The sequence below is a fragment of the Dipteris shenzhenensis genome, chromosome 33 (assembly GCF_047967505.1).
Source record: "Dipteris shenzhenensis isolate YYH24624 ecotype China chromosome 33, Dip_SZ_1.0, whole genome shotgun sequence".
NCBI classification, from domain to species: Eukaryota; Viridiplantae; Streptophyta; class Polypodiopsida; order Gleicheniales; family Dipteridaceae; genus Dipteris; species Dipteris shenzhenensis.
This window is the reverse complement of record NC_141628.1, coordinates 14,633,147-14,659,177: the sequence shown is the minus strand read 5'-3', so window position 1 is coordinate 14,659,177 and position 26,031 is coordinate 14,633,147. Positions and strand designations below refer to the sequence as shown.

General features: G+C 44.5%; 1 protein-coding gene across 2 annotated transcripts in view; it reads left to right on the top strand.

Annotated features, from left to right (window-relative positions):
• LOC147879732 (histone acetyltransferase TAP1-like) overlaps positions 1-23,640 on the top strand; it is a 47,520-nt gene extending 23,880 nt beyond the window's left edge. For both annotated transcript variants that reach the window (XM_087371774.1, XM_087371773.1), the window contains 6 exons: positions 5,987-6,044; positions 6,326-6,515; positions 11,648-11,747; positions 18,484-18,593; positions 22,747-22,840; positions 23,062-23,640. In XM_087371774.1, coding sequence (XP_087227900.1) covers positions 5,987-6,044; positions 6,326-6,515; positions 11,648-11,747; positions 18,484-18,593; positions 22,747-22,840; positions 23,062-23,141 — 632 coding nt within the window. In that variant the 3' untranslated portion in view covers positions 23,142-23,640. The remainder of the gene's footprint in view (positions 1-5,986; positions 6,045-6,325; positions 6,516-11,647; positions 11,748-18,483; positions 18,594-22,746; positions 22,841-23,061) is intronic.
• The last annotated feature ends 2,391 nt before the right edge of the window (positions 23,641-26,031 follow it).

Below are 26,031 nucleotides of genomic sequence, written 5' to 3'. Positions count from 1 at the left end.
CTGTTCGGAAGTCGAAGGTTGATCTTTTGAAAGAACTTGTACTGCTGTGCCGAAGTCTTTATCATTGAAATACTTCCCTTTGAATGAATTCGGAACATCCACAGATAATGTAGAGATTACCATAGCTGATGCTAGAGGTAACCTGCTGAGAGCATCTGCAACTACATTGCGTAGTCTTGGAATGTACTCAATGGTCATGTGAAAGTTGGCCAGAAACTCAACCCAGCGTGCTTGTCGAGCGTTCATGACTGGCTGAGTAAAGATATACTTTAAAGAGCGATGGTCTGTTTTGACCACCGAGTCGGCTCCCATGAGATAATGTTTCCAAGAGCGATAAGCATGTACAACGGCAAGAAACTCCTTATCATAAACCAGGTATCGGGTTTGGATATCTGAATGTTTATGGCTGTCAAAAGCAATAACTCTGCCTTCTTGCATCAAGACTGCTCCTCTAGCGATGTCGGAAGCGTCGGTCATGACCTCAAATGGAAGGTTTGGGTCAGCAATAGCCATAACTGGTGTGGTAGTGAGTGCTTGCTTGAGTTGTTGGAAACTATACTCTGTTTCGAGAAGCCATTGAAAAATTGCTGTGCTTTTCAATAATTCGGACATAGGAGCTGCGATTTTGGAAAACTGATAGACCTTTGTATGGTAGAAGTTTGCCAATCCGAGAAAAGAGCGAACATCATGAACATTCTTAGGAGTAGGCCAGTTTTGGATTACCTCGATCTTCTTGGGATCCACAGAGATGCCTTGAGCTGAAATAACATGTCCCAAATATTCAAGTTGGGTTTTGAAGAACTCACTCTTCTCAATGTTGATGTAGAGAGAATTTGCGCGGAGAACTTCAAAAACTTGGTGAAGATGTTGTTTGTGCTCATGTAGGGATCTGCTGAAAATGAGGATGTCATCGAGGTAAACGATGACGAACTTATGGAGGAAAGGCCTGAAGATGTCGTTTATTAGTGTCATGAATGTGGCCGGGGCATTGTTTAACCCAAAGGGCATGACCAAACATTCATAGTGTCCATACTTTGTTCGAAAAGCTGTCTTGTACTCATCGCCTTCTCGTATGCGAATTTGATGATAACTTGAACGAAGATCAATCTTCGAGAATTGTGTTGCGTGTAGAAGTTGATCGAAGAGGTCATCGATGCGAGGCAATGGATACTTGTTTTTTATAGTGAGCTTGTTGAGGGCTCGGTAGTCGATGTAGAGGCGCATTGACTTATTTTTTTTTTCCACAAGTAGTACAGGAGATCCGAAAGGGCTGCGACTGGGCCGAATGTGACCTTTGTCGAGTAGTTCGGTGACCTGTCTTTGGATTTCTTCATTTTGAGTGTAAGAAACCCGATAGGGAGGTTTCGACGGTGGATTACTGCCGGGAATAAGTTCAATTGGGTGATCCACTGGTCGTCGAGGTGGTAACTGCTTTGGCAATTCCTGTGGAAAAATATCTAGGTAGGGCTGGAAAAAAGGTTGGTTGAGGTATTCAGGAGGATCCTTTGTTGGTGTCTCCTCTACTGTCGTAACCAACAGAAGTGAAGTCTTTACTTGACGTTTACGAACCCACTTCTTTACTTGTAGGGCAGAGGCAACTGGGGTTGAAGGAGAGTCCCTAGAACGAGTTAGCTCAATAAGTTTTCCCTGGTGGACAAACTGGATAGTATGGCTGCGAAAACTGATTGATGGATCATAGTCGTAGAGCCACTGTTGTCCAAGTATGACATCGTACCGAGAAAGAGGCATGATGTCGAAGGTCAACTTGTCCGTATAATGTTGGATGGGAAAAGACAAGTTTTTGATCCTGGTGTTGCATAAGAAGATAGTTCCATTTGCGAGTTCAATCTGATAGTCCATGAGACTAGGACTGGTGGTCAATCGAAGTTTGTCGACCATAGAACTAGCTAGGAAGTTATGAGAGCAGCCACTGTCGATGAGGATAGTGACCGTTGTTTCACGAATCGATCCTTGAACACAAAGTACTTGAGTGGCCAGGGAAGATTCATGGTTGCTGGCAAGGCTCAGGTGGATGGTATTTGCCATTCGAACAGCTTTGCCTTTCTTGTCTTGTGCTGGGGTAGCATCTTCTCTTTGGGGAGTGCTAGGTTCCATATTGGAATTTTGCTTTGGTCGCTTGGGACAATCGAACCATCTATGGTCGCCTGTACAGATGGTACAAAGTCCTTTTGTGCTAGAGCTGTTCTTCTTGTCAGTGGCCGCACCTTTATGTTGGGGATGTCGGTAATGACTTTGTGAAGAAGAAGAAGCGCGATCCTTGGAGGAGTGCTTCTGTTGGAATCGAGCAAATGATTTCTGAGGCTTCTGGGGATCTTGAGACTGTCGCTGACCTTGATTACCGAAGTTTTTTCGAAACCTGGTGTTATCTTGAGGGTGAGCACCTTTGGCCATAGGAGAGTTCGGTGTGCGATTAGCACTCTGCTTCCCTGTGTTTTGGAAATCTATAATGCGCTCTGCGTAAGCAATAGCGCCAGTTGTGGTGGTGATGTTTGCTTTAAGGACATCAATGCGTAACGAGGGATTTAGGCCTGAGATGAAAGCATGAAGGCGATCATCCTCAGTTAAACCATCAATCTCCACCACCAATGTGGTGAACTGAGAGATATAGGAAGACAGGGAACCCGTTTGCTCCAACTGTCGGAGTTTTGAACGTGCTTGGAAGTCCGCATTGGCAGGTATGAACTGCTTACGGAGCACGTGTTCAAAACGTTCCCATGTTAATACACTTTTGTCGTCCTTTAAGCGCCTTTGCCACCATAGAAAAGCTGTATCCTTGAGGAGGGAGGCTGCCAAGGCGATCTTTTTGCCTTCAGTGAGGTCAACAGTATCAAAATACATGCGCATTTTTGCGAGCCATTGGTCAACTGTTCGGCGATTGCATTGACCAGTGTAGGCTTCCGGAAGTTTGATGTCAATTCTTTTTGTTTTGGAAGCTTAAAGTAAACGGTAGAGGGCACGTAGTTCAGTGTTTTCTACCTCTGGTGGGAATGAATCCGCATAGTCGTCTGGTTGCGTCACGTCATCCTCTATATGTGTGGTACTGCGAGAATCTTGAAGTTGAACTTTCTAGACCAAGTCGGAGATGCTGTCCTGAAGCTGGGAAATTTGAAGTTGCAATAGTGATTCGCCTTGTACGTTGACTTCAGGAGTCTTTTTTGGACTTGATTCTTTGATCTCTGGAGAGGCTTCACGCGAGCGTTGCGACATATCGGAGATCCCTATGAGAAAAGCGCGAACTTGCGCTCTAGTTTGTACCATTCCTGGAAGAGGATTCGGGCTGCTCCTTGAGGTTGCTCATGTTGGAGGGGGCAAGCGAGGCAGGATGGAACCACCCGTGGAAATCTGGTAAAGGAGGTCCTGTCTGAGGTAACACTGGTGATGCCGAAAGTGGTGTTACTGCTCGCGAGAGGACAGGAGTAGGTTGCAGAGTCTACGGATCTGAGAAGGGATAGGGAGCTGCTGTCGGAAATGGAGGATATCCAGGAGAAGGAGTGCCTTCAGAGTGTAAATATTGACTTGGAGAAGGTACAACCTGTAGAGGAGGATATCTGGGAGCTGAAGGAGGTGGAGAGTACCCTGGAGACGCCGAAGGTGAGGGGTAAAATTCTCTCCAAAGATGGACAGCAGACTCTTGAGGAATATCGGGTTCTAGGTATCTTCGTGTCTCGTGGAACACAACCTGTACTGTGCTGAGGAAGTAATGTAACTGAGGTGCCTCACGCAGAAGGTAGAGGATGTGGTCCAAATCACTAGGAGGGCACGTGACACAGAAAGCCCAAGATGCAAAAGCTCCGAAATGGGCTGGTTGTGCAATCTGAACACGATATTGTGTGGTAGATGATGCCTGAGGTGTTCTTGAAATGCCGGGTGAATTACCAGGGGTTTCCATGCTTTAAGGGAGATTCTTTCATTTGCTGTAATTTGATAATGACAAGAGAATCCTTAAAAGCAGACTGGAAAGACTCCACCTGGCAATAATTTAATCTGCCAAATTGTTGCGTAGAAGAGGCCTGCAAATCGCTGTCCGGAGATCCATGTTGCAGTGGTTTGCGAGGAGCGGATCGAGGCTTTGTCTGGTCCGGGCTGTTAACAGGCTGTCTTCATCGCGAGAGGAGGCTGCAACTGTTGTTGATTTGGCAGGAAAAGATGGCGAAACAAGGGGGGGGGCTGCAGGCTGTCAATGGCGAAAATTGGTTGCAGTTCCCAGGGCTGGATTTCGCAGATAAGGCAGTGCTGTCACGGATTTCATGCTGCAGGCTGGCAGGGAAATAGCAGGTAACCAGGGCCGCAAATGGGCAAGGCTAGGCTGCCTATGGCGAGGGGTCTAACAGCGAAATGGCGATGCAGGGCTGCGCAGTTAGGCTGGCGTGGCTGGCAAGGCAAATGACTGCGCAGGGGGGGGCTGCGTGCTGGCGAGGCAAATGACTGCGCAGGGGGCTGGCGTGCTGGCGAGGCTAGGGCTGCGCAGGAAGGCTGGCGTGCTGGCGAGGCTAGGGCTGCGCAGGGGGCTGCGATATGGCGAGGCAAATGACTGCGCACTTGCGTGGAGATCCGTACGTACGGAAATCGTCCAAGAGGTTCGCCTCTTTTCGTTGGGGCTGCCTATAGTTGGGTGGTTGCCCAAAAATTAATTTGGGGGTTTAGTTAACCCTAGGGTAGCTAGGGTAAACCTAAGGGTAGGGGATGGGTTTAATTTTTTCCCTTTTTACCCCTCTAGGTACCCTTTTATAGGTGCTTGGTGCCTAAAAGGTGTGCCTATTCGAAGGGGTGTGACCCTTGGAATAGGTGCACCTTTTCATGAAGGGGTGTGTCCCTGTTTTTAAAAGGGGTGTCCCTACATGAATAGGTGTGTCCTTTTGTCCACGATGGGGTGTTTCCCTTGAGTGAGGAGTGAGACTCTTCATCAAAAGGTGTGTCCGATGGTGGAAAAGGTGCGTCCCTTGGTTTTGGGACAGCCCAAGCACCTGAAAAGACACGATTTTTGTCGTGTCCATTCACATCAACTCGTGATGTGTGGGAGATGGAGAGGCCATAGATGACTTTAGGCAACGTTGGCGCGAAAAATTTTTACGCTCATCCTCTCCATCTCTTCCATGCACAATTTGCACGGATATCCTTCTAGCGGAAAAGATGTATCAGATCGGCACTAGAAGGTGGGGGGCATTTCCTACAGGCAGGAGCGAATTTTGCTCTAATACCACTGTAAGAAATCCTAGATTTACTATATTTAGAGATGCGCTAAGGAACAGAAAGGAGACTGAGATAGCAGAGAACAAGGAATAATTGTATTGCTTGAATGTCTGTAGGGTAGATGTTGTGTGTCATCCATACAATTGGGCCTCTCTTATATAGAGAGTGAAGAGTCACACATGAAAAGGTGTGTACTCCAAAGGGTATGTGCATGAAGAGGTGTGTACCCCTTTGTGAAGGGTGTGACCCTTGATGAGAGGGTACATTACAATAGAAATGTCTCTTCAATAGGATGTCTCTTGTGAAGGGTTGTGCCTCATTAGGAAGTGTCCCGTCAAAAGGGCAAGTGTCCCGTCGAAAGGGCATACCCTTCCACATGTGTCCATTCATCAAACCATCCATAAGTCTAGAAATAGAGAAAGGAATACGTCACAGATCGTGACAGTGACAGAGTTTATGGTTTTCAACCTTGTGAGTTATTTTCATGATATTGAAACTGCACGATGTGTTGTTTTTTAGAGGATGATTTTGGGCATTTTCCTGATCCATCTAGATATACTTATGAAGAAAATGTGTCTCCATGTTTATATAAAGCAAGTTGGCCCCTTTATTTGGAGCAGCTTATACTCTTGTTCTATGAGGATGGATAGAGTACATCTGTTGTGTGAGTTTGTGGACCATGAAAAGGGAAGGCATATTTGTTGTGTGATTTTATGGTTTAGGAAGAGTTGGATCAAGTCTTTAACGGAAGTCTATGAATGTGTCACCTTTGCAGAATGTTGGAAACGAGGCTTCACAGTAAAGGTGCATTTTTGGGACTCCTTAAGATCAGGGTACGTAAGCTTTCTCTTTTAAGTATAGCTTTGAGATTTTGAGGAGTTTCTAGATGTGTGCGTTTTTTGATATAGCTATTAAGCCTGTGTGGATTCTGAAGAAAATTAGAGGGTCTTTCCTTCATGTCAAAACGTGGGAAGTCCATTCTATGTTTGTAGTATTTAAAAAGAAAAAGAAAAATAAGAGGAAATGTTTGTGGTATTTTGTGAAGCAATCCTCAAAATTCTGTTTCTTCATTGCACGTGAAATCTAATGGAGAGCCTATTCCAAAGTTGTGCAGCTTTGCTAAGAGTTCACCCACAACAGTCGCAGAACCTAGTCAAGAAGAGGTGGGCATTGAATTGCCAGTTGACAAAGATGAAAAGGTTGTATTGATTGAGAAGGTTCAGCCAGATGGTACACGAGAGAAGATCATTTTTGCATCTGGTGAAGAGGTAGACGTTTATCAACTAGAAATCCTCTACATAAAGGTACTTCCTGATTGAAATATGCAATTAGGTTCTAGTTGCAGTGCACATGGCTTTTCTTTTTCGTTCTTAAAGTCTAAGAACACTTGTGATGCCAATTTTGATATTCTAACTCTGTGTGATTCATACTTGTGAGTGATAGGAAGTATTCTGTCCCATTCAATTCCTTCCATCAAGAACAATTGCAACACTGTCATGTTGTGCTTTTATTATCTTTTTTGTTGTAGAGTGTTAAAAGTGACTGACAATTATATAATACCAATAAGATCTGAATTGAGTGTTGGTCAATAATTGTTAAAGATGGTCAGCTCCTGTCTGTACATTAGGGTGTGAGGCTTATATGCAGGTGTGCCTGCCCAGAGAGAGGTGTAGTATTTGTTTCCTTCCTCACTGCATATTCTGCAGGCAGTTGGGGGTTTTGCCAGGGCACATTGCCAGGGTCAATAGCTGAGTTAGTGGGTTGCGACAGGCGCACCCAGAGAGCAGCGGGTCTGTAGGCTATGTGCGTTGGGGGAGGTTTGTTGGAATGGTCACCTCCCCATCTGTAAGCTCCCATATGAGGAGAGCATGGGGGAGGTCGACCTAGGGATGTATAGACTGCCACATGGGCAGAGAATGGGGCTGCCACATGGGCAGCACATGAGCTGTCATGTGGACAGCACACGAGACCTTGTGCAGGAGAGATGGCGGGGGCATGTAGCCCTGTATCTGACCTGGCAAGACAGAACTTCAGAACATGTGTACGGGCTGGAACAGGCCCCGAATAGTCGCACAAATGGCACTGACATCAGCAAGCGTACGGAGCAGGGTACAAGGCTGTGCAGACTTGGGACAGGTGGCGCTGACATCAGCAACTGTACGCAGCAGGGTACAAGGCTTTACGGGGCTGGATGAGGCCTGTTGGAGCAGCAAAGGAGGCTGCTATGAGACAGGGACCTGCCTTTATATAGGGCTGGGCCCTTGCCTTGATTGGAGGGCCAAGGCCCTAGAAGAGTGGGCCATAAAGGCCCCGGTTTGTGAGCCCTAATAGGGTTGGACCAGCCATAGACTGGTTGGCCAGAATGGGGCAAGCTGGTCGGTTTTTGCCAGCCCCCTTGGGGGCCTATAAAAGGAGGGCCTCTAGGCCCTCATTCATATCTTTCGGAGCAGCAAAACACCAGCAGTCAGGAGCAGCAGGAGACCTACTCTTGGAGCCTATTCCTGGAGGACCAAGAGAGAAGGAAGAGCTGCAGACTGAGCTTGGAGGGCTGCCTACCTAGGCTGACACTCAGGGCAGCAAGGTAGAGAAGAACACTCTGGATGGAGAGTCTACATACGCTCGAGGTGGAGCACGCGGGCTCAGAGGTCTAGAAGTGCTTGACATCTAGTAGGAGAACGTGTTGGTATTGTATCTTGTCCTACTTTGTGGACGGACGGAAATAAAAAGTGTTGCTTCTATATTTGTCTCTGAGCATTGTCTATTTACTGGCTTGCACATCTATGCACACAAGTTTAAGAAGTCTGTGATTCCACACCCTACACCACACCGTGTGAGCTCCTAGGCAATACTATAAGTCTTCCACTGTGCGTACCTCTGTTGGGCCATTTCTAACAAGGTTGAGATAGAGGAGCACTTCCTGTCTGCCTGCCTAGCCTACTATGAGGTCCGGGGGTGATATCACTGCGTCTTTCAGGAGGGGCATGGCTTTGGCCCACTCTCACGGTTGATCCACTTCCATGACCAGGTCTCTGTTGGGCTCTATTTGATTGAGATGTGATGGCACAAAGAGAGACTATTGAGACATATTAGACAGCAGCAGCAGCAGGAGGTAGTCGCACCATAGGAGGCTGAGGTAGACTATTGAGACATATCAGACAGCAGCAGGAGGTAGCCGCACCATAGGAGGCTGAGGTAGACTGAGCACATCAACATGTCACGGATTTCTATGCATTTGAGTCAGCTCCAAGACATAGTGCAGTGGAGGAGGAACTTCCAGCTGCAAGAGGGTAGTATGGGTCGATGGGGAGAGATGACACGGCACCGTTGAGCTAGAGTCGCAGAGACCACACACGACATGGAGAGTGACCAGAGCACGCACGATCGAGATTCGGTCTATCTCAGGTCTCTTTAGAGGAGACCACCACAGACAAGGCATCACTCTTGAAATCCGTCACGAGTGACAGCTCGACAGACGCAGATCCGAGATATCTTTGCAGCCCACCAAAGAGTCACCATGGCACTAGGTTTCGGTTTCTGAGTTTCAGTTGTCAGCTTTTGAGTTTTGAGTTTGAGCTTTTGAGCTCTTTAGCTTAGCATAGCAATCAGCAAGGGCCCTAGCCTGCCCTTATTTCAGCCCACAGAGGCTTGTATGAGTTTCTTCTCTCGATGTACTTTGTCCCATAGGCTCGTGAGGCCTTCCGAGGACGTTAATGTGTGTGTGTGTGTGTTTTTTCCTACATGATATAAAATCCCAAGGTGTTCACATAGCACTCAGGTCAGTCATTTTCTCAAGCCAGCTCCTCTCCTCTCTTTTCTAATATCCCAGAGCTGGATGTTTGTTGTGGAGGTATCTCATCATCGCTTGTAGGTCCAAACGTTGCAGAAGCAGGCAAGCTTGATAGAGTGAACTATCCATTGTTGAAGTTCAAGACAAAGACTCAGCTCAAAGCTTGGAAACTTTGGAAGGTGGTGATCGGTGAGGAGAAGCCTCTGGGCTCTTTTAGAAAAGTGAAATCCCACCAGATGGTATCCCGTAGCGGAAGACTGATAGATAGCCCAGGAACTACACATGGAAGTGTTTCACTATGGAATCAATGCCTCATCAAGTGTGTGTACTTCACATAATTCATGTGTATGTGCAGACTAGCAAATAGACTGTGTTCAAAGTCAAATATAGAAGCCACACTTTATATTTCGGTCCGTCCACAAACTGGACAAGATACAATACCAAAAGGTTCTCCTACTAAATGCCTAGCAATCTTCTAGTGCCTACTGGTCCTTGTCCAAGGCCTTGATTCTGCCCTGACATGCTGCCAAATACTGACACCATAGATCGGTCTGCTACTGGAGCTCCACCAATCGCTGATTTGCTCCCAGATAGCTCTTGTGCCTCCTGGTATATACCTAGAAGTGCTGCCCACATGACAGCCTTACTGCTGTCCATGTGGGGTATCCTCTCTTTTCTTTGTCTGATCCCTGCCCCCATAGAGGCCATGATGCTGCCCATGTGGCTTTTCTCAAACCAGGTTCACCCCCCCAATGCTCTCCTCATATGGGGGCTCTTAGACGGGGAGGTGACCTCTATATTTCCAACAGCCTCTACTTCCATTACTTCAAAAAATAAGACCCTCAATTCTGAAGATGAAGATGATTACGAGATGACAGATTGGGAGGAGTATGATGCAAAAGCGCTGGTTATCATGCGGATGATGATTGCATCAAAAATTTTAGATCCATAGCCACAATGCTCAAATCTGGAAGTACAATGGCTTCATTTCCGTCCAGGCTTGAAAGCTTGTCTATTGAACAGCCATTCATTTCAACTTCATGATTCCCTTCTATGATTACATTTTGTATCTGGCAATGAAGGAACTGGCAAACATATGGGTGATCTCCGTGCGATATCAACACCCATGGACCTTCATTGTTGGTAAGCTGTAATAACTTCATGCAGCATAAAGAAACATAATGCCCTGCTGACAAATAAGCCAAAATTTGTGGCCCAAAGTATCAACATCACACTGCATTAGGAGAACAATCATAACATATGTATCTCGGGCCTTGTCTTGCTGGCTTATGTCTGCAACTTGCTGGACAAAGAACAATTTTACATATTTTCTGAATTTCTAGCTCATAGGCTAATGGTATCTGCAAGTTATTGGTAGGCAACTTCAATGAACTATAAGGCATAGTCCTGACATCACCCTCATGGGTCTGTTCAGCCTCGTCATGTGCACACGGATTTGCTTTTGCGAGTGCCAATACATGGCAGCATTTATCACATGTTGTACCAAGCACGAGGACAGTTCTGCCCTCGCATTTACAGCAATCCTATGAGATGCCATTGTTCTCTAATGGCTGCTAACTGTAGCAAGCAAAACTCCGAACTATACTCACCTAGTGAGCAGCAGTGAAGGGCATCAGTTATGCTTAAGTTGTGGCCATATTCCCCACTATCATGCTCCTGAATGTGTTGTGACACAGCTTCAAGAGTAAAACTGACTTGCATATCATTTTCACGCTGCACAAGCTGCTCCTTGTCACTGTGGGTGAGTTTACTTTGGCATCCTTGGCTATCATATGGAGACCATACAATGCTGGATGCTCACCTCCTCAAAAACTTGTCCTCAAAGTTTGCATGCCTAGAAGGATAGAGTGTAAGTGCATCCACATCCTTGTCTTGCTGGTCAACATCTGCATCTTGATCAAAATCACAGATTTGCTCATCATTGCTTGGTGCCTCATCTATCTTTTCATGCCTAGAAGGATTGAGTGTAAGTGCATCCACATCCTTATCTTGCTGGTCAACATCTGCATCTTGATCAATATCACAGGTTTGCTCATCATTGTTGGTGCCTCATCTATCTTTTCACCCATCAGACCTGCTTCATTGTCACGGTTATGTAGGCTACTATGTCCCTTTGAGTCGTGTGTTGTTCCTGCCATGAGTTACCTGATTTTAACACGTTATGTTCATTGCATTTGGTGGTTCATGTATGAGCATCTATTTCATGTATAAGCTCAAAATGTCAGGTTGTTCGGTCGAGATGCTGGGTAAGAAAACTTGTTACATTACATGGGATTAGAGACCTCTGGAGTTTCTTGTTTTCCAGTGCAAGATATCTTGAGGATGGACATGAGAGCATGCTCTGATGTACATACAAGCACAATTTTTACTATATTCAGCATACAAAATAAACTGTGTTGCTTTAGGGGATTAAGCTGCTTAGTGGGGGACAAGTATGGACGGGTTGAAATAACATATAATAAGAATAAAATGAGTGTGTTCTTGCTGAACTTACAATATCTCATTTCGTGACTGTTTTGATTGCACTCAACATCAAGAGGAAATTGGTGTTTTGTAGAAGGCTTTATGCTTTTAACTTTATGGTCTTGACTGGTGTCTATGTTGGCACTGTTTGATCACGTAGGGCAGATAGGATGGCCAAGGAGGCCCAGGACAAAAGTGGAAACGGCTCTGAAGAACAGTTTCATGGTGGCCTCCCTGCATATGCAGAGAGAGATTCCTTCAACAGGTCCAACTCAATTTCTTCAGCTCCCCATAGCCTTCTTGTTATGTTCCTCTTTACAGTTAAACAATGTGCTAGCTTGCCAATCAGGTATGAGGTATATCTATTGATTATGTCTGTAAGGACTGCTATTTTGCTGGAAAATAGTCAGCATAAGATATTTAGGTTCTTTGGATTAAACTGCCAAGCTATCTTTGCTAAGCCTTTTTGCTTAGGAATGCTCGTTTGGGATAGACTGAAATGAAAAACTCCTTTTCACATAGTTGTGGCTTGGATGGAGATAAGTTGGACTAATTTTGTACTAGCCTTCTCCTGTAATGCTGAGTCTGCCAATGCCTTGCGTCTCTGGAGCATATGAAGACTTTTCTATCAATGGATGCTCATGTGCGTGTTGTTGTGTAGATGTCTATTTGTGTGAGAGCATACACGTTTGTACTACAGTCTATGGCTATTGGCCCGGGGTCGCTGATGGTGTTGGTGGGGATGTCATAGTATCTAGTCCCTGGTATGCATTCACCTTGTGACTGTCCTGAGGCTACATTATTTGTTTGTTTCAGGATTATGATTTTGGGCATGTTCTTGGATTCATCTCATGTATCTGTCTATCTATCTACACACACAAGCGTGTACGCACGTGCGTGTGCACACACACACACACACACACACACACACACACACACACACGTCCGTATGTACTTGTGTATGGGTGTGTGTAAATACTTATGTATATGTATGTATACCTCCCACAAATGTGTATATATAGGTATAATACGTACGTATGTATGTATGAATGCATGTGTATGTGTCTCTTTCTCCATCTCTCTCAGTTATGTGTGTGTGTGTACATACATATGCATGTATGTGTGTATGTAGGCAAACATATATCTAGACGAATCAAACTCATTCTTTAAAAACATAACGCATTGTGCAATCTCAATCTCATGACAATCACTCACAATGTTGAAAACCGTTAACTCCATCAAGCAATTATGACATCCCTTCGACATCATGAACATCCAACGTTGGGTTTAGACTATAGTATTAACATACGCCCTTACACATACATATCCACACCCACACATACTTGAGCATCCATTTATACAAAGATCTTTGTACTGAGCTTTTGTCACACCTTGGAGGTGAAGGGCAAACTTAGCGTGACAAAGGTTAGTACTAAAGGAGAAGGCTAATACAAAAGTAGTCCACATTCTCCTCATTAAAGCTACAATTGCGAAGGTTGAACGCTTTTTTGGAAGTCTAGCAAAAATGCTTAGACAATCTAGTTGATACGGCAACACACCACTTAAGGTAGAAATAACTTATCACAATATCAAGAAGCCGCAACCTTTACAAGGTGAAATTGCATGTCTACTATTATGGCGGGAACATATATCTAGATGAATCTAGGAATACGTCCAAATTGATCCTCTAAAAACACAACACATAGTGCAGTTTCAATCTCATTAAAACCATCACGCATAGTATGGACTAGCTATTATGACATCCCGATCGACATCATCAATGCTCAACTGTGGGTGTAGACCATAGTATAAACGTACGCTCTCACACACTCATATCCACACACCCACACATACTTGAGCATGCATTTATATAGAGGTCTTTGTACTGAGTTTCTCAGCACTCTGTAGGTCAAGGGTAGACTCAACTGTGGCAAAGGCTAGCATCTCTACTGCTTGTGAAGACTAAATGACTATATATATATATCTACTTATATGTTTGGAAATTGGAGTGAGGGTTGAGGATAACACAAAGTGGGAGCAAGCTACATTGAGAACTTAACAACACAATGAATGATTACATTAGGGTAGTGACGGTCCATGGCTGCCCTCGTTCAACGTACGGATCATTCTGTACGTTCGGCACGGTACCGTACGATCCGTACGTTTTGTGTGTGTGTGTGTGTGTGGGGGGGGGGGGGGGGGTTGGTTTTTGTTTTGGTTTGTTTGTTTGTTTTTGTTTTTGTTTTTTGCGTTCGTTTGTTTTGGATGACTGGTTTTGTTATTGGTGGTGGTTCTGCCAAACTGATTTTGGGCCTCCCAAATGGCAAGGTTCCATATAAACCCCCTCTCTCCTCACTATGATCTCACACTAAGCATCTACCTCCGACTCTGAGTCTTGACTCTCCCTTCTCCATCTCCAACAAGTGACAAGGTTCAAGCTGCATCAAGCATCTTCATCTCTCTCCCTCTATCTCCATCAAGCACCTATATTACATGTTTTGTACAAGTTTTAAAGCTTGTAGAAGCTCTAAAATATTGGTCTTTTTTTTTGGGATATCGAACGTACCATCGGATGTACGCCTAAGATTTTTTAGTTCGTTTAGTACCGTACTAATATCGAACAGTACGCATCGAACGTGATCGTACGTGTCAACCATGGGGTAGTCATAGAGACAAAACCCTAGAATGAATACTAACTAGTATTAATGAACGTGTGGTGACTCACTCAACCACAATCTCAACCATTAACTATGGTTAGGAGAAAAAACCTTAAAAAGGAAAAAAGTGCCTTCAAACCTTATTACATTGACCTTTGCCTCAGAGATTAAAGCCAAGTTTTTGCGAGGTAGAGATTTGGTGAAAATATCTACCACATTCTAATGTGTAGGGCAAAAGACTAAGCTGATCTCTCCCATATGTACCACTGGTTGTCTGCCTAGTGTCAAAATTACCAGCCCAATCCGACTCATTGTGAGCATGTAAATGCAAGTTTGCCCCCTTGGGAAATAGCAAACCAAGAGACCAAGTACCTTGTAGGTATCTGAAAACATGCTTCACAGCCTGCCAATGTGAAGTCATTGGGTTGTGCATGAATTTGCTCAACTGGGATATTGCATACTAAATTTTTGGCTTTACTTGACATAAACCCTGTTGCAAGCTGGATCTTTTTCTCATTTGGATAGGGGTGGAATTGGAAGTGTGCCTGCCACTTGTGTAACCAAGTGTTAACTACCTCCTTTGTTCTTGACTTTTGGTCACCCGGAAAAGGATCTGGAGTTATATTCGGGCCTAGCACTGAAGCCATGGCATCCACATGCGTGAGTGCCTGTACAGTGCTAGCCAGAAGGGTGAGGGTTGCTTGTATTCGCTGGAGTTGCTGTGTCAACCCCGATTGATTAGCATTGACCTGCTCGAATTTGCCATCAAGAGCAGTCGTAAATTCACTGAAGGCCTTTTTTGTTATCAGGTCATCATAGAGACCCTGATCCTCCTCTCCCACAGGAGTGTAATCCAAATCCTGCTCTCCCATGGTGAACTCGGGATTTGCAGCATCAGACATGGCTGAAATTCGATTGAATACGAACTGAGAGAAATAACTGACTGAAACGAAGCACAGAGGAAAATGGAGCAGAAGAAAACCGTCCCGAAAGATGCCGACGGAAGGAGATGCTGGAACCTGGCGAATCAGAAGCCCACGAATCCCGAGACCTTTCCGAACCCGCAACCGGATACACGCGCTGCTGAAGTGGCTGTACGGTCTGCTGACGTGGACTGTACGGCGTCCGTACAGTCTGCGGGTACTGTTTCGGTGCAGGGCGGGCTGACGCAGGGCTCGCTGCAGCGGGAGGCGCTGACTGTGGCGTGGGCTGGCGTAGGGTATTCCATATGTTCCATACGGTGCTGATGCAGAGCCTACGATGGCTGTCGCAGGCTGACGTTGGCAGGGTACGGATGCTGCAGACTGCACGGTGCAGGGCAGCGCTGGTGCAGGCAGGGACGGCTGACGCAGGCTGGCGCTCAAATCGAGGCGCTGCTTCGTAGCTCTAGGCTGGCTTGTGGGTAGGCTGGTACCCTGCCCCCTCCTATATAGGGTGCAGGGCAGCCTTATTTGGAAGCTGTGCTTCCAAAAAAAGCCAAGCCCCCCTAGCTTTGGAGGGGTGCTTTTTTGAAAAAAGCACCCTCTGCGCAGGCTGCACGCAGCCCTATGCGCAGGCTGTACGCAGCCCTATGCGCAGGCTGTAATCAGCCTTCTGCGCAGGCTGTACACGGCCTGTTCGCCGCCCCACGAGCCTCTCTTTGCCCCCCAGACTGTTCCGTACAATCCCAGGCGTCTCTTCCACGCCTCCCTTGCTGCTTTTTTTTTCCGCCACTCTCTCCTACCTTTCTGCTCTCTCTCCCCTTCCTACAGCCTTCGCTCACAGGCCTTCAGGGATCTCTCCTTTTCTTCTTCCTTTTCCCAGATATCTCTCCACCCCTCCTATCCCAGGTATCCAGCAAAAACGCAGCAACAGATTTCGAAATTTAGGGCATACTTGGAGGAAAAACTCGTCAAAAGTTCTCGCATCAGAAGTTCCTACCTCAGGAGTTGGCTCTGATACCAACTGACACATCCCAGCACTCCTGAAACCCCTGATCTGCAAAACAACCACACACTACGTCAGATCTGAGCAGGCTGCTCACCACCCAACCATGACATCTACGGGATGTGATCCCGAATCAGGAGATGTCCCCTCCGAGCCACGAGCTGAGCTACTGGCACGAACTCCCAATCAGATCCAAACCAGCCTGGTGTCCCATACCACCAGGTGGCGCTGTGAAGCCCTGGATTTGCCACTGGGCCTTGGGCTACGCTAAGATGCAGGCGCGCGTCCGTGACTCAATCCAGGATCAGACCTAGCACCTAGGAACTAGACTTGCTCCCAACTGCACACTCCCAACTGCACACTGAGAACTGGATCCCCTGGGCCCCTTTTATAGACTCGGGCCCCGAGCGCCAAAAATAGCGAAGACCTATAAATAGTCCGTACCCTTGCCACTCAACCCGAGAATCAAGCCTGCCTAGCTCTAAGCCTCCCCAGGCTAACCTGAGCTAGTTCTGTGTACCTAGTACACGTCAGATACCAATCCGTGCACATGACAGTCGTGGAGGTTTTGCCCAACAGTAGAGGGCCTTTTCCTGAGATCCCTCGCAAAGGTTGGCTAAAGACGTGAGACGTGGAGGGAGCTTGGAGCCAGATGAACTACGAGGTGTTTCAGGCTGCTGTTCGGAGCCGTTTGGTGTTTTCCAGGTCCATACTACAAGGACTTGAAGTTATCTTTGGCTGCAAGATTGTCTTTCCAGCCCTTTCTTCACTTCTTCCTTCGGTCCCCTTTCTCTATTCTTCCCATCCACCCTCCCCTTTTTGTTCTACTTCTTCTTCCTTTTGACATGGCTGCCCTGCCAGAGATGGCTGAGAATAGGGTTAAAAGTCCACTATTACCCACCTTTCCAGTGGACTGCCAATTGGATGGGAACAATTATGTTGTATGGCATGTTATGATGGAGTCCATCTTGCAGTCATATGATCTAGCAGACTTTATTTTGGTGGGGCTACCCAGGCCGGATCCCCTTGCAGCAAAGAAGAATGTCCAAATTAAGACTCCAGTAGGGAATTTAGTGTGGTAGAGACAAGCAATGTATCTGGATTCTGTTATGACTTAATCAATGTTGCGAAGTTGCTAATGCAAGTCCTGAACCTTTGTGACATGCTCTACCATTGAGTCTCCTTCATGCATCCGTATCAAATCAGGCTCTTTTTAAAAATTGAGACTCTTGCCTCATTACCGGCCTGATACATTTCTTCTAAAGTGTCCCAAGCGTTCTTTAAAGTCTGGCAAGACCAAATGTGAGATATAATTGACCTCGTCATGGATAGTGCAATCAAAGACAATTCCCGTGCATCGCAATGCATCTTCTCTGTTCTAGAGTGAGTTAGATGTTTTCCCTTTACCATGCATCTTGCCATCTCCATCAAGGTCTTGTTCTTCCTTTCAACGACGCTATTCATCAATGGTGTGTATGGCATAGTACGTTGATGATTTAGCCCCTCTTTTGGTAAGTGCTGTGAATGCATTGGACATGTATTCTCTTTGTACGGAGGGTGTGCACCTTGCAACCTGATTCATTTCAGCCATTGCAACAAAATGCTGAAAACACTTAAATACTTGAAACTTTCTTTCAATGGGTAAACCCAATCAAATCTGGAGAAATCACATCATGATTTTGGGATGGAGGTTGAGGACAATACATCTCATGTGAACCCCAGAGGATCGAGTGTTTGGCGTGATACAACCCCATGGTGGCCCCCCCCCCCCCCGGGCCGTATTTTCTTTTTAAAATGAGAAAAGAAAAAGTAAAAAAAGAGTGCTAGGCAGGGGACTCCTGAATCTATGAGGGCATTTCATTTGCCATTCGGCAGTGTGCACTTCTCTAATATTGGTATCTTGCTAGGGGAGAGCAGTATGGTTCCTTGTCCAGGCTGCTTATTTCTATTCATTCTAGCACATGGAAAATGCTTTCTCCACATATCCATAGAATCTGAGTGTGATTGTGGGTATGGGAGTTGAAATATTGAAGAGGTTAGAATGAACTGTGTGTGTTTGTGTGTGTCTGTCATTTTGAATGGACATATGTATGAAATGCACATGCATACACAACAATCTAAGGGCTTATCTATCTATTGAAGAGTATAAAATCTAGCAAACAGTTTAAAATGGGCAGTACAGGTGAGATTCCAATTTTATGCAGAATTGTTTTATTGGATCTGCTTCAGGCCTGTTTTTGCTAAGATTGGGGGTGTTTGACTAGTTGATCTGTGTCGGATTGAACTGCTGGTTTACTCATTTATATGGATCCAGCCTGTCTCTGTATTCGGCATATCTCGTGAAGTGCAATTCTTGTTTTGTGTGGTAACTGGATGCAGCTATATAACTTGAATCATGCTTTATGTGGAGTGGAACAGATGGGAGTGTACCGGAGGTAAAGCGAGAGCTTATTGGCATGGCTCGTGCAACATCTGATCATGTATTCAATGCAACGATTTGGGATGTTATAGTAGATCCTTGTTATCAGGTCAGTACCACAAGTATTATGGTCTTAAGACAAGTTTCTGCTGGGATTTTGTAAGCTGTATGTGAAACAGTCTTTGCTTTTCCTTTTGGTTTCTTAATTGCTTTGTGTGTCAGGCCTTAAAAGCAGAAGCAATGAGCATATAGTTGAGAAGGCTGTGTGCTAAGTGATGAAGAGTATCGATGCATGTGTAGTTTTGATGAGAGAGAGAGAGAGAGAGAGAGAGAGAGAGAGAGAGAGTAGCCTATCAAAATCTATAGGAGAGACGGTAAAAATATGAAGAATATTTTTTTTGCAAAAAAGAAAGAATGATAATGTTTACTTGGTGCATCCGCAAACCACTGTTCTATCCTTCACTTAATGTCTTTACTTTATAAAGATTGCATGTCGTTTCCCATTTCTGATTGTTTGGAGAGCCTCTTAGCCTAGATGGCTGTTCAAGCAGGTGAGAAAGGGAAGAGTTTGCTGCAAATATTGGATTCTAAACTTATAACTCTTGCGGAATAGCCTGCTTTTCTTTTAGTTTCAAAAGAGAGTTTGATTGAGTATGCATGTGCTTTCTAAGTTAGGAATGTATCTTTGCACCTTTGTAGGAAGCGGTACGGTACATAAGTGTAAGGGGTCCATTTAGTTTTTTATGTTTTAAATGAGAGAGAGAGAGAGAGAGAGAGAGAGAGAGAGTTTATTAAAGTCTTTGGAAGACCGATGGGTCTATGAGACTCTGAAAATCCTGGTACAAACGAGCAGTGAGGGTGGAGCTACTAAACGAGCATCCACACTAATGCAGAATGCAAAAAATGCAAAATGGTACAACTTAGTCATGTCAGTGGTCAACTACATATCAATCTCATCATCAAGACATCAAGGTGGATGAGGGAGTGGAGGCATGAAAGCGGCGATAGAGTGCTGTTGGCCGCTCACGGCTGTGGCCGTGTGACATCTCCTGGTCATAACTCTGCGTCTAACAAGGGCTACAGTAACCCCTGTCGGCTGGGCTCCGACTCTAAACAAGGAGGGGATATCCCCAAGTGTAATCTGTGTCTGAACCCTTTGTTGAGTCACTGGCTCTGGGTCACGATCATGTCGAGGTCTCGTCTCGTGGGGGTCCATGTGATCTGGCAGGAAGAACTTTGTGATAGAGCTCTGAGAGGGATTTGCCAAGAATGAAGTCTGCTCTTGTCTCCGTGATCGAAGTAGCCTCTGGCGGTGCCTGATTGCCTCATGAATAAAAGCCGCCAAGCATCTCTGGTCTAGATAGGAGAGGAATCGGGACAAAATCCCAAAGCTATCTCTGAAGAGGCAGTAGAAACGCCCTCGGATCTCATAGTAAACAAGACACCTAAAGATGAAGTGCTCCTCCATCTCAATCTCCTGTATGTCACATAATGTGCATATGCGCCTCTCCCTGGGTATGCCCTCAGCTCTGCCGCTCTCGATACGAAGTCTATGTGAAGAGATCCGAAACTGCCCAATAGAGATCCTCAGTGAGTGGGGTAAGTGGATTTGCGTGTATCCTGGTGGGTCAATGAACTGCTCCTCTGTGATATGCAAGTCGCTCGATCCCAGCCAGGTCCGGAATGTGTGTAGCTGTAAGAGATCCTCACGGATGACCTGGTTGACCTCGTGTGACAGGAGGGGAGAAAACGGAGCGTCCATACTGTACTGGAAGGGAGGGACTCTATCCATGTGGAGCCCCAGTCGCTGAAACCATCTCTGTGTGCGTGCATACCAGCATCTCTGGTCATCTCCTGCTGAGAGAGCGAGAGGAGGACAATGCTAACCATGGTAGCTTGCTGCACCCAGAAGTGTAATCCCCATACTCCTTGACTTGGTACAGATACTCTATATCCAGCAAGTCTGGTCCCCAGCAAGGGCTGCCATACATCCCCACTAGACGGACCAAGGAGTCAAAAAGCAGCCCCTTGGTCCGTGGATCCTGAAAGTGCGAGCGGAAGCACTGCCTCTCTAGTCTGGCTAATGATGCGTATTCTCTGCCCAAACGGGCATGCATCGCGGGTCTCATAGTGAAGATGGGTCTGGAGAAGACAACCCCAAGATATGCGTATGATGAAACTATCTCAACAGGTGACCCATCAAACGTGAACTGCTTGTGGCGAATGACAGCTCGAGATGTGTTGAAGATCAATACTTTTTGTAGTAGTTGGCAATCGATGTAATCTCTTCCTATGGGTCCGACGACTGGAGGTTTATGCTGTTAACATTCTTACTTTAGTAGTTGAAGCTGAGCTCTTGAAGGGCTTAAATGTACTCTCAGGTACCTAGCAACGCAGTGGTTACTTGTGATTGTCTTAGGAGGGGCTTTATGTCTAGTTTATCAGACCTTTTTACTTCCATTATTGATGTCTATTATATATGCTGGGTACTCTTAGTTAAAAATAAAAATCCAAGATGGCCTAGGAAGGATCTTTATAGCCATCAGTATTGGCAACTATTCCTGGATCCATGATCTTTAGAAATCTCAAAGTCAAATTCCCAAAATCATGCGTATAGATGCAATGCCAAGACAAACTTTAGATGAAAACAAGATGAAACTAAAAGGCCTTGGAGTTTCAGAAATACTGTGCTCCTATCGGGGCATCTTGAAGTCCATGTTAGGGGAACCAACCCTACATCTAATGGACCATCCTTAATCGTCATGTTATACTCTATGGAAGCAATCCTCTGGTAGTGCCTTATCTGTGTAGCACCCATTAACTGCCACAGGCACCTTGTGACCACCAGTAGATTTCTTTAATAAAAAGGTATTAACTGTAATTAAGCTCCTTCAAAGTCTTAGACCTAACTGTATGGTTCTTATTAGGCCATCTGCCATGGTATATACATAAAGCATGATATACATCTTCACTATGTCAATATGATGTCATCTTACTTTGTTCAATGGAACATTGAGCAATGGTCTCTTCCAAAGGGATGGCTGGATCTTAAGGTGCAATCTAGGGCCTGTCCTCTCATGTTCTCAACCTCATTTATTCATTAGGGATACTGCCTCATCTGACGATCCCCTTGACAAAGTCATATGAGGTCATGGTGTCTGCTCAGAAGAGTTTAGCAAAAGCCAAAAAATTTGCAGGAAACTAGATAAAATACAGCAACAGTAATGCATGTCAAAAGTACGACCTTAACTTGTGCCACTAATAAAGAGCAAGTTCTGAGCCTTGTGGAGATGCAATAGAGTCCACTCTTGATCGAATGGTTTACAGGTAACAGAACAGCTGAGAATGTCTGCAATATCCTTATTACAGAGCATTATATTCAGGAAATTATTTAGTTGTTAAGTGAATTAATATGATTGGATTGGTTCTTTAAACACACTTGGCGGTATTTCCACAAACAGTGGGATACTTGTTTATACTGCTCCATATCCTATAAAGATAGTACTATTCCTATGGTCTCTGATATCTTTTCTGACAACTAATGTTAAGCAACTAGCAATCCCCAATTTCTGGGGCAAACATACCAGTCTGCAGGCCAGCCAAAAGGTCAGCCAGCAGGGGTATGGCTGACCAGAACTGGCGCCGACCAGCAGCCAGCAGGGGTCTGGCCGACCAGAACTGGCTGACCAGCCCACCGACCAGCTGGCAGGCCCACCAGCTAGGTCAGGCCTATAAAGGCACCAGCCCCCACACTCTCACTGACAGGACAGGACCTGCAACTGCTCCTCATCTCCTCCATCCTTTGCTGCAGTCCCTTCTGCTCCAGATCTGCCCCCATTGCTCCAGATCTGTCTCTTCTGCTCCTCTGCTCCAGATCTGTCCCCTCCTGCTCCAGATCTGTCTCTTCTGTCCCTTCTGCTCCAGATCTGCCCCCCTTGCTCCAGATCTGTCTCTTCTGCTCCTCTGCTCCAGATCTGCCCCTTCTGCCCCAGATCTGCTCCTTATCTTCATCATCAGAGGACTGCGTTACGCTCCCTCTGCTGCTATCTTTTCTACAGTTTCTCTACATGGAATCATCTTTCTGATTCACCTCAGCCACGGTCCTTGAGACACGACGGCTTGAGGTTCTTGTATTCAGTTTTTCATATTACCGACAGGCACTATGTTTTCTGAGTTCCGTTCTTCAGTTGTGTCTGAGTATTGTCTATTTTTTGATCGCTCCACTGCAAACCCTATCGTTTCTCTATATGGTATCAATGCAGGGACAAGGACTTGGAAAAGCACTGATAGAGCAGATGGTACGGGCATTGCTAAGGAGAGAGATAGGAAACATTACCCTTTTTGCAGATGCCAAAGGTAGCGCCTTAATACTTGACATGAACAAAATAAAGTTGCGTGGTGGTATTTTTTGTAATAGTCTATTTTCCAAATAGGGTTTCTTTCACGAATTCTGCCTTGATTGCTCTGGTTCCTGTTGTATAAAATGAGATTTGGATGAAGGATAGAGAGCAGCCATGTGTTGAAAACCTTGTCATTTAATCGATGCTCTAAATCTCTGACATTGATTTTTGTTGCAGTGGTAGACTTCTACAGAAATCTAGGATTTGAAGCAGACCCTGAAGGCATTAAGGGGATGTTTTGGTATCCAAGGTTTTGACATTCAGATTACCGTAAGTTCTCTTTGAAAAAGAACACACCACAACCAAAAATATAGGAGGCTCTTTTTCGGACTCTCTGAGCTTCTTGTGGATATTCTGCCAATCTGAAGGATCTATGGACTGTATCATATGTCAGCTATTTGCAGCCTCATCTCATAGCCAGAGGATTAGAATTCTTTGCTTGTAATTGCAACTTGAGCATATACCTTCATTTGGTTTTAGGTCAGAAAGCACGGGCTCTGATGCTTGGCAAGAAGTGCAGCCGTGTTCTAATGTACATGGGAATGATTCAATGAATATCTAATATGTAAAGTTGCTGGAGTGACATGGTCACTTCAGAGAAAAAGTATCCAAATATTTGGGTGTGGTTGCATACCAATGCCTGAAGTTTGTTGTGTTATTGCATATAGATGCAAGCAATTGCTTTTATATGTTCACACCATGATTCATGAACATTCCTTTGCAGAAATACTCCGTGACATTGTTTTTCTTCCAGTTATCCTTCTAGATTTCTAACATTCCAACCACCTTTCTACATGCACTTTCATAAGATAAAAACAGAAGCAAGAAAGGATGGGATGAAGTTAAATGCAGTCTCATGTGCGACACGCCTACTTTCAGAGGTAGCTTGTTTGCATGTACATGCATGTATTTGTGTGCCTCCACATAGGCGTGTGCACATGTAGATGTAGGCGTACCTACGTACCCTAGTGTGTGCAATGGCATTGTGTGGAAGTCCATGTGTGTTAGTCCACGTGCCCTTGCCCTTGGCCCAAAGAACAAAGAGGCCATTCCAATTCTTTGCACACAGCATTCCATGACTTTGGAGGAGTCTTCCCTGCTAAATAGCTATAAAGGCCTTCAGAGCAGGTAGGACTTGTCCAAAGTCATGGAAAGAGATTCACATTGCCAGTGGGAATGTCATTCATGTTGAGACATTTAACTAGTTCATGGAGGTATCTTTTGTCACAAAAGGAGCAGCACATTGGCACTAGGATATGTCGTCATATTTTTTGTATTGGAAGATATTGAAAGTTACAATTTTTACTTTTCATGCGTTACAAAGGAATGATCCGTATCAAAATTTGATGAGAAACTAGGGAAATAGCTGAATTGCATTATTCTTATATGTGATAAGTGGAAAATGTGGGGATGTGGCTTGACATGTCATGGTTTTTTTGGGAGGAAAATGTCAGATCCACTTACTTTCCAGCTGAATATTGCAGCTGAAAAGATTTCTAAATTGAAATGCCATGAATTTTTCTACATGAGCTCTTTGCTTTCTTCTCTGATCCATAGGTTTGTGAGCCATAGCCCATCTAGGAAAAACTTTCGGATGCTTTAGCTCTTTTTCTTAAAAAAAAAACTATTGTTTGAGTTGGTTTTTGTGTGGTTGAGGTGAGGAATTTTCAAAGGGGGAGGACCATCTACAAACATAGTGTAAAGCTTTAGGAATTTGAAATTATTCATTTAAATGTTTTTAATATGCATGTAGGTAATCGGATAAGTTAGTTAAACAATGACATCAATGTATTTCCTTGTTCTACATTTTTTAACCTTCAAATTAGAATATTGTTTTTTAGTATATATTTTAAGTTGAATATTACTATGTATTCAAAAATTGGATTATAAATTTAAATTTATAGCAGAAGTTTTTATGTAATGCATTTTTGGTTTGAATTTTAGTCTCATGTTACGTAAATAATTAAGAATGCGTGTTGCTAAATTTTTAGAACGCATCTAGCTCAAGGCTAGGATTCTGTTGTGGTTTTCTCATGCCTTTCATGATTGAATCATACATCCATCTTGCATCACGCACATTGTATATGGTGGGAAGTCTTGGATTGTTATTGAAGCATATTGCATATGGTGAAAGCCTTGGATTGTGTTATGGCTTTTTCATGCTTTGTGTGGTCAAATCACACTCATCGTTCAAGTAGGTTATACATGATGTGTCTTAGAATGTCTTGTGGATTGTTTTTTGTTTCATATGATAGAACCAAGCATATTTCATGCGATCGAATTATACCTCTTACATGCATGCTATGTATGAGGATGAAGTCTTGGATTGTTCTCATGTTTCATGTGATTGAATTACATCATTTCAAGCATCATGGTGGTGGTGTTCTGGTATCTTTATGCTTCATGTGATTGAATCATATGTCTTTCAAAAACATTGCACGTAAGTCTTGGATTTTGTCGTGGTTTTTTTAATTGCAAATCTTGAGGCATCCACACGAGCAAGGAAGCTAATGTTTTATCTTGATTATTGTAGTATGGGTGACTACATAATGTCTTCTCGTCATTTAGTATCGATTCATTCCATGCGAAATGAGTCTCTTATTTTTGCTATTTGGACAAAACCTTGGTGTCCTTTTGATAGAAGTTAATGAAATCGATAAATGACTTCAGCTAGTGAAGGTTGGCTCGGCATCTTCTTGATTGCCTCGGTCTTGGATCACTTAGTCATTTTTGCTTGGGAGATTGTATGACTGAGCAATACAATGGATTTCGACATAGAAGGCACAAATTAGGAAAAAAGGGAGCTCATTTTGGGGCCCTAAGAGAAATTCATAATTTCTTTCTTTTTTGTTCATTCGAAATATGTAAAATAATAAAATACTCAATAAAATATACACAAGTAATGTAAATATGTCAGAGGATAGAAGAATAACGACATTCTTCTATATTCAATACTTAGTATGCCACGAGCTTTTGCATTCAATGCTCCTAAAAGCCACTTTTTTCTCTCAATCGTTTTGTAGCCACCTTCGCGATCGTTTAGCTCATCTGTCAGTACATCATTACTAATCTAGCCATAGTCTGTTTTTTTAGACTTTTCAAAGCTTATTGCCATCATCAACTCTTTGCTTTATGAAAAGTCTCATC